Raw genomic sequence first — 15,047 nt, 5'->3', positions numbered from 1 at the left:
TGGTGAATTTTCCCATGAGCACACTACTCCGTGACCACTCTGATTAATGTGACAAATAGGGGACTGGGACCTAATCCATTCAGTTTTTCTTACACTGGATTTAATTAAGACAACTATCAGCAGCACTCCAAGTAGCAGGATGTGGCCACCCTGCAGTGCTAAGCTTAAGCGTGCACCTACCCCTGCTAAGGTTCTGCACGCAACCAACTGAACAAATCCCTAGACAGCCAGGTGGCTTTCTCCTTTAGTTTGTGTATTGACTTTTCCACTTAGCCCTAAACATTAATCTAAGTATAGCAAGATGTTTTAGCAATTGCACAGTCTGAGCATTGGTCCACAGGGGGGACATCTAGGGCAAGTCTAGCCTCCGTAATAACACTGGCCAGTGATTTGAGGCTGACATGAATACCTTCCAGAGCCCAAGTAGTGTCATTGATCACATTGTCTTGAGTCAGGCACAAATTTTGTACCACCTTTTTTTTTGCACGATATGCGGGCCTCTCACTGTTGTGGCCTCTCCCGTTGCGGAGCACAGGCTCCGGACGCGCAGGCTCAGCGGCCATGGCTCACGGGCCTAGCCACTCCGCAGCATGTGGGATCTTCCTGGACCGGGACACGAACCCGTGTCCCCTGCATTGGCAGGCGGACTCTCAAGTCCCCACCTTTTTATTTGGATGACTCCCATTGTAGAGAAAACTGCCCGTAGGGCTTGCATAAATAAGTCAGTTATTCCTCCAGGACACTCCCCCAAGTAACCAAGGGTAGCCTCACTTTTGGCCACCCAGGCGGCATGTGGGATCTTAGCTCCCCGACCAGGGATTGAACCCACGCCCCCTGCATTGGAAGTGCAGAGTCTTAACCACTGGACTGCCAGGGAAGTCCCAAGGGTAGCCTCATTTTGGAGAGACCTCCATGGTCATCTGAGAACTAAAGTGATCTACCAGTGGTGTTTCCCTAAACACTGGATGGTCCCTTCTTCCCACCTCAGAGTTGCAAGGCATACTTTTGGGAGGGAAGGAAGTTAGTACCTGGCTTCCATACAGGAAGTATAGTTGTTTGTGCCCCCAAAGGGGGACCTTCATCAGTCAGGGGCACAGGTTGACATTGTCACCAACGTTGTCTCCCTCTTTCTCAGCTCAGAATGATTGGGTCTAGGCCTTGTTTTTGGACTGAATGTCTGAGGGCAGCCAGTTTGGTCTGTTCTGTTTATCCTGAGCACCTGGATGCCAGCTGAATGGCAGTCAGCCACCTCGCGAACTGAGCCTCAGCTTTGGGAATGGTAGTGGGCCAACATCTCTTGTTTTGCATGGAGCATGCAGGATGCTTGGCCATCCCCCTGCTGTTTGCAAAATAGTTCTCGGTAAAGTTAAGGGAGATTGGTGATCCAGTTGTCAGAGCCCTCTGGCGTGGGATGGCAGATCCAGCACGTTGCAACAGTTGGGGAGAGCTGCATGAGAGCCTCTTCCTACCTGAGGAAGGCTCTAAGAGTGGTTCTGAAGAACAAAGATTTTTAATGTCCCTTCTTCCCCCATACCTCCTGGAGTCTAAGAGGTTTCTCTCCAGGTTCCAGGGTGGTGGTTCTCCCTCCACCTCCACAAAATCAGTGTATCCCATTCTAGTAGCTGTAACTCAATCCCTTTTCCAGTCATCTCCTCCCCTTACCCGGACCTTTCATCTGGAATGGTCAGGGACAAGAATATTTTATAAAACTTAAGAGACCCATTATGTCTCCCACTTTGGCTCACAAGGGCCAATCTGATTGTACTTGGCAAGCAGTATATTCAACCAAGTGGTCTTTATTCTTAGGATCTAAGATGATGTCCATTCAGTAAGAGAATCCAGATGGCTGAACTTGAACTAGGTTTGAATCTGCTAGGCCCACTTTTGACCAGGCTGTCCCAGGGTTGCCATTAGGCAGAAGGAAAAAGATCGTGTCTGAGAATGGTCGGGACAGATCCTGAACTTCCATTTAGGTTTATGTAACTTCACACCCCATTAGGCTTGATCATTACCCAGGAGGCAGCTAAAAACAGATGATCCTTTTCCGGGTAGAGCTCAGTTTGATGACCAAACTGCCTTACTAGGACTTTTGGACAAGGAGGAAGTGAGGGAAGTAGAGTCTGAAATCTTTTTGAGTCAGTAATTGATGAAACTATTGTAATTCTCTACAATATCAATATCTGTGGATGGCAGGGAGCTTGGAAGTTTTAACAATACCTTGACTAACAGCCAATTGAATAGCTTTTGGTGCATCATTATCAGACTGCAGATGGTCCGGAAAGCTAAACATATGACACAGCTTAGTTTCAAGAGCCATCTGGTGTGGCCAGAACCAACTGCTCAGACTGGAACAGCAACAGTGTAACCTGAAAAAGTGTCAGTAGTTGTGAGGCATCAGGGATAGCCCTGAGATGGGGTGAAAGGTCTAGTGTAGTTAGTCTGCCAGGTACAGTTGGACACAATGCCCTGTATGATTTGGCCTCATTCACCATGAAACAAACAGGCCAACTTTGGCAGGTGTCACAAGTCTGACATGCGGTAGCAACTTCTCCATCAGAAGCATAGGGTCTTTGACTTTCTGCTCAGTCTCTGATGCTGGATGTGTCACCATGTTCAGAATAATGTTGGGCCTAGGTGGCAGTGATGGAAGTCTGGGCAGTGTAGGTTGATAAGCAACTTGATTCCAGTTGGTATCAGAGAACAGGCTTTTACCATGAGCGTCTAATCAGTTATCCAGAGAGTTGAATCAATAGCTGCTCTTCGTTTCCACGGTTGTGGAAAGATGGGTGTCTAATCTGCCAAGACTTGCAGGTCTCCCAGACAGCTTGGCCATTGCAACAGCCCAAGAGTCAGTAAAAATACAGCAAGGCTCATAGTGGAGAGTGTCATCCAGAGCGACAAAGACAGCCTTGAGTTCTGCCTTCTGAGCAGAGCAGCCATGTCCACTCTTGGTTTTGCAAAGTTGGTGCTAAGGCGGAGCATCCGCAGCAGCCCAGTGAGTACCATCAGCCTTCAGCTTAGCCAAACCATCAGTGAATCAAAGACCCCATCGATCTGGTGGCTTTCTTTGGGCAGCAGCGTGGGGGAGCTACCACTTTCTCATGTAAAGCCGAGAGACCAGCTGCTTTCTTGACTGTCACTGTTTCTTTATGACCAGTGAGACTTGTTGGGCACATCTTACCTTGCTAGTCATGAAATCTTAGTTAACACACTCCCAAACGGCAGTATCAGGCTAGAGAGCCTCAAAGTTTCCATGGATCAGGCTTCACTTTTAACAAGAGTCCAATAGCAAGCTAATCCTTTCTTGTCAAAGGGAGTGTACCTTGTAGCCATGTCAGGGAATTGGCAAGTCCAAAATCCAGGGAATACCTTGGGGTGGAGACCACCTCCCTTTGCCAGAAGCTCTAATCTGCAAAAAGCGTCAGTCTCAGAGACTTAACAGCTCAAAGAGGTTGTTAGGGTTTTGGGGCCCGAAGGTAGAGACTGTGCCACAGCTTGATGGAAACTTCCAATTCAGCCTGTTGTTTGGAGCCCCACTTAAAAGATGCTGTTTTGCATATTGACTGATATAATGAAGAAAGTAGAATGCACAGGTGAGGCACATATTGTCTCTAGTACCTAAAAAGTCCAGTAAGATGCTGGGTTTCATTTTTGGTGGGAAGAGGGAGGAGGTGAAAAAACAGGTTTTCTTTTACTGCTGCAGGGGATTGAGTGTTGTGAATCTGCCTGTCTAGTCCCAAGAAACTTTACCTGGTGAGCAGTCCTCTGAATTTTGTTGGGATTTATCAGCAACCTCTGCTGCTAGAGGTGTCAAAACACTATGTCAGGGCCTTTGAGACTGAGACTTCTGGCTTGCCAGTCAGTAGGATATCAACAGTATAGTACAAATTTTAGATATCAAAAGATAAGACACTTGTGCTAAATCCTGACCCAGCTACTGGTGGCTAACATTAGGGGAGTTTGTTCCAGTAGCTCTTCTCTACATCTGGCTCTTCTCAATTGGGATGTTCCATCTCTGGTATTTACGGGATGAGAAGTGGTAAATGCACATGCCATACCAATCCCTGCTGTGCATTCAGATGTCAAAGCAACAACAGTATGTAGAATCAGGCCCACCCACAGGGTCAGGACAGCCTCCCTTTCCTGCTGTGAACCTTGCCCAGGCCCCATCAGTTGAATGTAAGCGCCTCCTCTCTGTGGAACCAGGTGGGATGGTGAGTTGGACACCTGCTGGATAAAACAGAGCCACGGAAGTTTGAGCCTCTCCCATTCTTGAGTTTTCCTCAGCATACTTGGATGCATACATCGTGTCTTCACTGTTCACCCTTGGGAACAAGGAGACCTTGGCTCCAACCCTAATTATCTTTTCCAAGCTGGTGAGGTCAAGTTAGAGGCAACGGGAAGGTAGAAGGGGGGGAAGTGGTATGGAGGGAGAAAGTGATTCTCTGCCAGTGAGCAAGGTTCATTTTGGTTTCAAGCAGCACTGGAGCTGCATGTGGCTCAGCCAAACAAACCTCCAGTGTTTTCAGCCCACTCAAAGCCCTCTGTCAGGCAGCAGAGTCATCACTACTGACACTATCAGTGTCAGTTTGGGGGACCCCTTGATTCAGTAGCCCCATCCACATGGATTTCTAGTTGGGGCCATGTCATTTATGCCTTTTAGCTGACTCAGACTTCCGCAGTGGTGGCTTTTTTTCAAGAGTGTAGCTTAATCTTGGACATTTGCTGCCCCACTGTCATGATAACATCTCTTACACTTTTTCCTGGTCTAACATAAAAGGGGGCTTTTCAGCAGGCCTGACCAAAGAATTTTATATTACTTTGGATCCTTTTTTCATTCCCCAGTGACTCATCTTCATCAGCATTATAAACCCAGTTGGGCAGGAAGACTCTTGCTAGTCAATGCCTCATCGTAGGAATTTGCTTCAGAGAAGTCTCTCCAAGAGCATCCACATCACCCTTATGGCAGCCAGGACCCACTGCAAAAAAAACTCAAGCCTTTTACAGTCATCTCCAAATAGATCTCAGGTGGACATGACAAACTGCAGGAGGAGCTGAGCCCTGAGATGGCCCAGGTGTTGCAATTCTTCCTTGCTCTACAAGCATTATGTTGCCCCCTCATCTCCCGTGTGGACCAGCCAAAGTTCTAATGACTCAACTGGTTTCTGCTCATAGCAGTTGTGAATTTCCCTCCTGGCACACTTGGTTTAGGTACATGTGGCAGTAACTTGTCTATAAAGAGGCAGAACCTTCTGTCTCCACCCTCCTACTCCCTTTGAATCTTAGTGTTAATTGTTACTGTGGGCAGACTTCAGGCTGACCACCCAATTGGCAGGGAAGTCCTCCGCTACCTCCCCCACCCCTAGCAAGTTTGCAGCAACTGGGACACCATTCCAGCAGCTGTCCTTAAACTTACTGACCAGTACTCATCCTGTAACCACCTTCTCAGTTTTTCCTCATTAATAGGTGTCTTCGTTTCCTGGGGCTACCATAACAAAGTACCATGAACTGCATGTCTTAAAACAACACGAATGTATTCTCTCACAGTTTTCGAGACTAGAAGTCCTAAATCAAAGTGTTGGTAGGGCCATGTTCCCTCAAAAGCCTCTAGGGGAGAATCCTTCCTTGCCCTTTCTAGTTTCTGGTAGCCCCATGTGTTCCTTGGCTTGTGGCAGCATATCTCCAATCTCTACCTGTATTTTCACATTGCCGTCTTCCTTCAGTGTTTTCATATGGCCTTCTCTTCTTTGGGTCCACATGTCCCTCTTCTTATAAAGACTTAGTTAGAGTAGGGCCTGCTCTAATGACCTCATCTTAACTTGATTGCATCTGCGAAGACAATTCTAAATAAGGTCGCATTCACAGGTATCAGGGGTCAGGACTTCATCATATCTTTTGGGGGCACACAGTTGAACTCAGAGCAATAGGCAAATAAGGAGAGGACCATTTATTGCCCAGTTGACCATACAATTTGGTAAACAGGTTTACTGCCAGCTCTAGTAGGCTTCCTCAAATTCCGTTTGCTCTGTGAGGTCTCATCCTTCCTGTTCCAGAAAGCCTTGTCTTTTTCAGCATCCTGTTCTTGGTTGCCAAACTTCGGCAAGATCCGTGAGAGATCTGAGTGTTTATCCTACTTGCAAGCCAAGAAATTATCCTGCTATGGTTTCATGGATGCTGATAGAAGATGACGGGTCTCGTAGGTCAGAAAGAAGGACTTTATTATTCTCTGCACAGCAGGCAGCATGAGTTTTCTATTTGTGCCACTTTTCCCTTCCTTAAGTCCCACAGGGGTAACGTAGAGTGGCCCAGGTGAATGCTCTGCATGTGGTCGTTTTCATCACAGCTGAAGGATATCCAGCTTAGGAAACCAAAATCTTTTAGAATGGGCTGCAAACAAACCTGCCTGACCTTTATCCCACAGTGGGGAACATTATTATATTGGACAGTAAGTAAAGGTGTCCTCTTCTCCAGTGGCAGCCACTCTGTCTTCCCAGGCTGTTGGCTCTTCAGCAAACATCCTTGAAAACTAGTCCAGAACCAAAGCTGTCAATTCACAAGATACGCAGAAACGCAAGGGACTCACGGGGAATTGTCTCCCGACAGTTGTCTTAAGCCGTTGAGTTTATTGAATTGTACGAATTCTTTTTGTATTCTCTATATAAGACCTTTGACAGATACATGTTTACAAATATTTTCTCCTGGTCTATGGTGTGCCTTTCTGTTAACTGTGTATTTCAAAGGACCAAGTTTTTAATTTTGATGAAATCCATTTTATCAATGTTTGCTGTAAGTCTCTGCTTTCTGTGTGCTATTTAAGAAATCTTTCAATGTTGCAAAGATTTTTATCCCGTTTTCTTCTAGAAGTGTAATAGTTTTAGTTCTTACATTTAAGTCTATGATTCATTTTTAATTTTTTTGTGTATAATATGAGAGTAAGGGTCAAGGTTTATTTTTCCCATATAGATACCAGTTGTTCCAACACCACTGTTTTATATTTTCCCCATTAAATTACTTTGGAACCTTTTTACAGAAGTCAGCTGACTATATATATGTAGATCTATTTCTGGACTTTATTCTCTTCCATTAATCTCCATGTGTATTCTTTCACCAATATCACATTGTCTTAATTTTGTAGCTTTATAGTAAGTCTTGAAATTGGGTAGTATAAGTCTTACAGTCTTGTTTTCTGCCTTTCCATACAAATTTTATTATCAGCTTATCAGTTCTTCCAAAAAGCCTGGTAGGATTTTGATTGATCTTATAGATTTTTTTAATCCATACATTGTGTATTTCAGGAACAAAGAAAACTCAGCTCCACTAGAGGAAACTACCACAGGAAAAAGTGAAGCAAAAAAAAGAAAGATTGCAGAAACTTCAAATGTTATCACTGAGTCATTGCCGTCTGCAGAATCTGAACCTGTTGAAATCGAGGTGGAGATTGCTGAAGGCACAATCGAAGTGGAAGATGAAGGCATTGAAACGTTAGAGGATGTGGCTACTGCCAGGCAGTCCATAAAGTATATTCAGAGCACAGGTTCCTCTGATGATTCCGCTCTGGCATTATTGGCAGATATCACCAGCAAGTACCGTCAAGGTGATAGAAAAGGGCAGATTAAAGATGAAGATGGCTGTGCCTCTGACCCCACAAGCAAACAGGTAGAAGGTATTGAAATTGTGGAACTTCAGCTGTCACATGTGAAGGACTTGTTCCATTGTGAGAAATGTAACCGTTCATTTAAATTGTTTTACCATTTTAAGGAACACATGAAATCACACTCCACTGAGAGTTTCAAGTGTGAAATATGCAATAAAAGGTATCTTCGGGAGAGCGCATGGAAACAACACCTCAATTGTTACCACCTTGAAGAAGGTGGAGTCAGTAAGAAGCAAAGAACTGGGAAAAAAATTCACATATGTCAGTACTGTGAGAAACAGTTTGACCACTTTGGACATTTTAAAGAGCATCTTCGAAAGCATACAGGTAATTAGCAAATACTTTATGTTAAAAGTATAGATTTTCCACATTCACTTGAAGCTAAGTGTCTAAATCCTTTTTTCTTATTTTAATTATCACCACAGGAACCACTTCCTGTGTTCCCTAATGTGCCGGCTGAGCACACAGTGTTTTTATAATATTCGTTGAAATATTTATTCTTTCAAAGCAAAATCAGTACTAATTTTGAAAGTAATTTTCATTCTTACATCTTGGCAATTTTTATAATTTAAAAAAAATACATAAAACAGTTGTGATTCTTTATTAACGGTTATACATTATGAGATTTTAATTACAGTGAAACTTCACTGTTAACTGTTTTTATTTTCCCTGCCTTATGTTAACAGATTACATAGATGGGTACATTTGCAAACAATCCCAAATATGTTTATACCTTTGCATACATTTGGTTATCTGTTTTGACCTGGCAGATAGTAAGGCAGTATTTGTCCATCTCCTTCATCTCTCCAAGGGCAAACATGTCAGGACTGGTGCACAGCCAGGGAGATGAAAAGGGTAAGGTCTCTGTACTCTCCTAAGAGCCATCCCAGACGTGAGGGAGATGTCCAGGGAGTCTGCCTTAGAACCTCTGGCCCTTCTAGTTCTGCATCCATCCCTGAGCCTATTTTTCTCCCTGTCAGAGTCCCTGTCCTTGGTCCCACACCCCAAGCTTTCTCTGCTAGGTCTCCTGTGCCATACACAGGAGTTACCACCACGAATGACTTGGAATCCTGGGGAGTCCCTAAACCCACTGTGACAAAGGTGTGGGGAAAGCAGTTGCTGCAGAGTGCTAAGTGTCAGACTTCTGGACATTTGTTCCCAAGTTCTTACTCTGTGAGATGGTTAAGGCTGTTGAGACTATTAATACAGTGAATACAATATAGTTATCCCACACTATTCAGAATCTTTCTCTTTGATGCTAGAGTTTGGAGAACTTTGGATGAAATTTTTTCGTAGATCCCTTGCTGTCCAGAGTTGCTTGCTACATACTGCTTGAAACTGAGAAAACATAGATTCAAATAGTGTGGGATCCCTCACTATTCAAACCCTTGTTAGTAATACTCAGGAACTGGATAAATAAGTGAACAGCAAGGGAATCTCGTAATTTACTTAAAGGCTCACTATGAATTTAGAAGGCTTTAAGGTAACTAATTTGGGGTAACTAATAGGCATTCATGAAATCTTTGGGGGAAATGCCTTCTGGTTTTACAAACATTATATGTAAAGACCTGTTGTATATTTGGAAACTGCCTAAAGGTATAGTTTTTAGTCCTTAAAAAACAAATAAGCACCTATGTTAACGGTCTTCTGATGAACATGTTTGTGGTAACTGTGGATTAGTTTTGCAAAAGCATTGGTGTACCTGCAGCACAACTTGGTAAATAAATGTTACTTGGTGACTAGCACACTTTGATAGGAGTTTCCAGTACCCCAACAGATAATCACTTCTATATTATTTCCTATCAGTGTGAAAGTAGAAACAATTGTCACTACCTAGTGACTTACCTGTTTGAAAATAGGACAACGCAAACCATTTTGGAAGTTTTTAAATATGCTTTCCAAGCCCTGCACATTGTATTTTGGATTAAGCAGAAAAGTATAGAGCTGAATCACATTATGGTTGTTTTTTTTTTAATTATTTTATCCATTTTTGGCTGCGTTGGGTCTTCGTTGCTGCACACGGGCTTTCTCTAGTTGTGGCGAGCGGGGGCTACTCTTCGTTGCGGTGCGCAGGCTTCTCATTGCGGTGGCTTCTCTTGTTGCAGAGCAGGGACTCTAGGCGCACGGGCTTCAGTAGTTGCCGCACACGGGCTCAGTAGTTGTGGCTTACAGGCTCTAGAGCGCAGGCTCAGTAGTTGTGGTGCACGGGCTTAGTTGCTCCACGGCATGTGGCATCTTCCTGGACCAGGACTTGAACCCGTGTCCCCTGCATTGGCAGGCGGATTTTTAACCACTGCGCCACCAGGGAAGCCCCACGTTATGTTTTATGTCTGTGTTTCCCTTCAAAATGATGTGAGATAACTTAAGTAACTTAGTTAAGTAGTTGTTACAAATTACAGAACCAGATGCCCTTTGACGGAACAGTTTAGTATGTAAAGCAAACTGAACTTTTATTGTCTTTTTTAACCTCGATCAATTATTGTACTAGTAATTAGTCACAAGACAGTAGCATATGTGATCAGTGATTTAGTAAATTCAAGAGGAACATAAGTAAAGTTTTTTTTTTTAATTTATTTATTTTTGGCTGTGTTGGGTCTTCGTTTCTGTGCGAGGGCTTTCTCTAGTTGGCGAGCGGGGGCCACTCTTCATCACGGTTCGCGGGCCTCTCACTATCGCGGCCTCTCTTGTGGAGCACAGGCTCCAGACACACAGGCTCAGTAGTTATGGCTCACGGGCCCAGTTGCTCTGCGGCATGTGGGATCTTCCCAGACCAGGGCTCGAACCCGTGTCCCCTGCATTGGCAGGCAGATTCTCAACCACTGCGCCACCAGGGAAGCCCCCAGGAAACAGTTTTTAATTGTGTTTGTGTTAATAGAGGGTGGATCATTTTTCACTTATAACAAACTAAGTGTAAAGATAAATGGTCCCGTTCCTGTTTCCTACTCTCAACATATACACCCCCCTCAATATCATATTTCGTATACTTTCATTAGTGCTTTGGTTTCTTGTATGTTCTTAAAGCATGCACAGTAATCCACGCTTGATTTGCAAAATTTTGGCTGTTACTTGTCCTGAATTACTTGTTTCCATTTGGAAAATAGTGATGATAATGCCAGCCTGCTAGGTCATGGAGATAAATTTTAGAGTCCCTGCCTTCAAGGAGTTCAAAGTTACGTTAGGGGAGACAAGCAGGCACAATCAGCTAAGTGCTGATAGAGGTAAGCACAGAGTCTTATGGGAATGCCTGCTTGTGCTGTTTATGATGAAAGAGACAAGGATGGCTTCCTAGAGGGTTTACCCTATGACTCCCAAAGGAAAAGGAGTTAGCCAGGAGATAAACGTTCCAGACAAAAGAAATTAAGTGTACACAGACATAGAGGAGAGATAAGTCACACATTTGGAGTACTTGCTAGCAGGTTGTTATGACTGGAGGATTGGGTCCGAATGCCAGGAGATGCAGCTAAAGAGTTTGGAGGGCTGACCATGTGGCGTGCACTTAGGCATCATGGACGATCTCCCAGTGGTTCAAGGACGAGAGAGAAAGTGATGGGAGATGAGGCTAAGATCATGTAGTTATTTTCATTTAAGTGCTGTAAATGAGTTTGGATTTTTATCTTGAAAGACTCTGGGTTACTTTAAATAAATTTAAGCCAGGGAGTTTTCTGATTAAATTTATGCTTTAGAGAGAGAGAACTGGCAGGATAGATTGGAGTGGGTGAAGCCTACTGGGTCTAATTCGAAGGCTGTTGGAGTAATCTAAACAAGGATGGGGGATTGAATAAAGGCAGTAATAGTGAAAAAGGGTTGGAGATACAACATTAAGTAGGCAGAATCAACAGGGTTTGGTGATTGGTGAGGTATAGGGGTAAAAGAGAAGGTGACTCCCAGCTTTCTGATTTGGGTGGCTACATGATTGGAAGTTTATTAATTTAGAAAGAAAAATATAGAAGGGTAAGATTTGTGGGTGGGGGGAGAGAGCCAGATATATTGACAGATATGCCTGTGGAACACCGCATGTGAAAGAATCCAAAGATGACCTGTAACCATGTTTTCAAGTAATTGTTCCCTAGTTGCCCAGAGAGGTAGTGTGGAATTGTAGGAAAAAATCTGGGTCCGGAAACCATAATTAGATTCAGGCTCCAGTTTTTTGTTTTTTTTTGTTTTTTTTGTTTTTTTGTGGCCACACTGCGCAGCTCGTGGGATCTTAGTTCCCTGACCAGGGATTGAACCCTGGCCCCGGCAGTGAAATTGCCAAGTCCTAACCACTGGACCGCCAGGGAATTCCCAGGCTCCAGTTCTGACATTTGTCGGTTTGATGAACTTTATCTTTGGGCCTCTTTCCTTGTCTGTGTAAATAAGAATAATGACACCTACTTTACAGGGTTGTGACAAATAAGAGAAAATGATAAAAGCACTTGGAAGACTGTACTTTCTACACATCTAAAGTATAATCAATCTCTTACAATTCCTAGATTTTATTGGGCTTATTAAACTAACTTTTTAAATAGCAGAAGCTCAAAAGATGTGCACTGAAAAGTGAATCTCTTTCCTACTTAAATAGATATCCCCAGAAGCAGTTACTGACATCGTTTTCTTATTTGTCCTTCCAGATATATTCTTTGCATTTTCAAGTAACCATAAACAGGCACACACAGACGTTTTGAAACAAACAAACAGGAGCATGCAATACAATGTTACGCCATTTAATTTATCTTGAACTCTTTTTAATGTGTGAAACATTCATGAATCTACTTAATTTTTTTCACTGTGGCTGCGTGGTATTTCAGTGTTTGGGTATACCATAATTTACTTAACCACTCCTGTGGATACACTTTTAGGTTGTTGCTAGTCTTTTACTATTACACACTGCGCTGCAGTAAACACACCTGTACATAATCTTTGTGTACATGTTCAAATAACTTAATTTTTGACAGCAGAATTGCCAAGTCACAGAATATGTGCATTGTAAATCTTGGCAAATATTATCAAGTTGCCCTTTAAAGAGGTTATGACAATTTTCATCTGTAGGCTTCATTTATAGTGAAAAATTATACACTATTAAAACTATTCTAGTTAGCAGTATCTCCCAACATTTGGGGAGTTGTAAAGGAGTTTCTATACCAACAATAATTCTAGGTGATTAGGTCTTCTCTCTCAAATTAATTTTTTCATCTCATGAAAATTATATAAAAAATAAGCTATAATTGTTTTGTCAGGGATAAAACACAGCTCAGAGTTACTTGACTGTGTCTGTTCCACATGAGTATGAGGGTCATGTCTAGGACCAGATCATCACTGAGGTTCCACCTCTGAAATCTTAGTCCTGTTCTCTACAAGCATCATCCTGTCTCTTGAATTCTCACTGCTTTCCTTACTTTGACTGTGGGAGTCTACCTCATTTAGCCTTCCTGTCTTTCCATACCCCTTTCCACATTCAGTATTTTTATTTAATTTTTTAGCGGACAATTTACATACCTCCCCCACCCCTTCCTTTAAGTTAGTGTGAAAATTTTCCATAATAAACTACTTAAAGAGAAGCTTTGGTCAAGAATGGAATGAAATAGCAGAACAAAACCCAAATCACTGCTGCTCTTTAAAAAGCCAACACTTTCACCAATTGTCCTCAAACAAAACACACAACAAGGTTTGCGCCATATGTGTCTTCAGTGTTTCCTGGCGGCCGGCTCTCCTGCCCATGATGCAAATGGCGCAGCTGCCCGGTGCAGCCTGTCTGTCCTCATGCTGGATCTGGGAGGCTCGCTCAGCTTCACATTATCCGAAGGCCCTGGATAGAAGACTCTAAGGTCTTGAAATCCCAAATGGTCATGGCTCCATCGATACCAGTAGTGCAAAATTTGCGACAATCTTGCTTGTCCACCTCATAAATAGACACTTGAGTGATGCTGTTCTGGTACAGCATCTCCAGGGCCGTGTTGCGGTCCTCGGTTGTGGCCCGTTTGTCCATGTTGAGGAAGCGCTCCGTGGCCGACATGTTGCGCTGGATGCTCTGTTTTGGGATGTCTAGCTTGGAGGCGAAGGTCAAGCAACCGCGGTCGGCGCAGCTAAAGAGCATGGGGCAGCAGTCACGGCCGGCGGCCACGACGCCGTTCTCCGAGACGAAGTGCACACTCAGGAGGGGCAGGAACTCTGTCTTCAGAGTTGAGACCTGCACACTTTTTGAGGCATCGGCAACAGACACGGTGCTGTCGTGGCTGACCCAGGCCAGGCGGCTCCCGCTGGCGGAGAAGCTGACCCCGTGCACCCAGCCGCCAGTGCCACTGCCACCAAACTCTGACATCAGCTGACCAAAAGGCATCTTGCTGCCCCAGGGTGTACTGGCTGGCTGGCTTCTCATCCACTTCTTGAATGTAGGCAGAAAACACTCTGCCTTTGAAATCACAGGATCCTGCTGCCAGCAAGACGCTGTTGGGATCCAATCCAAGCTGAGGACCGTGGAGCGAATGGGTTTTGGAATGTGCTTGCTTACCCACCAGTCATTTTCGGACTCAGAGTAACAAACAGAAATGAGTTGTGCCCCGCTGCCCACAGCAAATTTGTTCTGTAGCGGGGATCACTTGACAAAAGTGGCTGCACGGTTAATTCTCAGGATCACCAGGGTCGGCTTCCAGACACCGTCTTTCTGACTCCACACGTAGGCATTGCGGTCAGCCCCACAAGTGACGACGTGGTCACTCTTGGGAGCCCAGTCGATATCTGTGATGTGTCCGCTGTGCTCCTTGAGTTCATGAGCTTTCACCCGCTGGCTCCCGTTCTTCTCATAGATGTGGACTTCGTGGTTATTGGGGCTAAGGGCAATCTGGGTACGATCCCTGTTCCAGGCATGACAGGTGATTGGCTCTAGTAAAAACTGACGCAGGGACATTATCCTTAGTGCCTTCGAAGGACAGAAAGCTGGGGGTTGGGGCCGTCCGAACGGGCTCGGAGCGTTGAATTCGCGGACTCTGGTCAGTCAATGCGAACAGGCTCCGGCAGGCGCGGGCGGAGGACCGAGGCCCTGCTCCCTTTGGCTTTTGAACCCTACATCCTGGAATTAATTATTGCAGTCATTTACTTCTGCTCCCTGCTGAGCACTGCTGGAAAAAATTCTTATCAGACCTTAAGTTAGGCCTTTTGGTGTCTGATTTATATCTTTCCTAATTGGCATTCTAGACCTTCAGTGCAGCACTCAAGACCTCTGCCCACACCCCACCCCAGCAGGTGACATGTTTATCTGACTTCCTACCCCCAACCTAGCTGTGTTGTAAACTATGTGGTTCCTCGTTGTCTCCTTCTGTTTTATTACAGAGAAAGATATTTCTCTTTTCTTCAAGGCCAATCCTGAATCCCACACCTTGATGTCTCCTCCAAGACCATGTTTCATCTGTCATTCCTA

General features: G+C 44.3%; 1 protein-coding gene and 1 pseudogene across 6 annotated transcripts in view; one reads left to right on the top strand and one right to left on the bottom strand.

The window, feature by feature from the left end:
• The window catches only part of ZNF131 (zinc finger protein 131), a 33,103-nt gene that overhangs the window by 14,111 nt on the left and 3,945 nt on the right, over positions 1–15,047 (top strand). For 4 of the 6 annotated variants that reach the window (XM_032628410.1, XM_032628411.1, XM_032628412.1 and 1 more), the window contains exon 5: positions 7,296–7,981. In XM_032628410.1, coding sequence (XP_032484301.1) covers positions 7,296–7,981 — 686 coding nt within the window. The remainder of the gene's footprint in view (positions 1–7,295; positions 7,982–15,047) is intronic. The other 2 variants (XM_032628414.1, XM_032628413.1) reach the window with 1 other exon arrangement.
• Positions 13,363–14,612, bottom strand: LOC116751929 (annotated as a pseudogene).

The sequence above is a fragment of the Phocoena sinus genome, chromosome 3, assembly GCF_008692025.1.
Source record: "Phocoena sinus isolate mPhoSin1 chromosome 3, mPhoSin1.pri, whole genome shotgun sequence".
In the NCBI taxonomy this organism is placed as follows: domain Eukaryota; kingdom Metazoa; phylum Chordata; class Mammalia; order Artiodactyla; family Phocoenidae; genus Phocoena; species Phocoena sinus.
The sequence above is the reverse complement of the archived record's forward strand: the minus strand, read 5'-3'. Positions and strand labels throughout refer to the sequence as shown.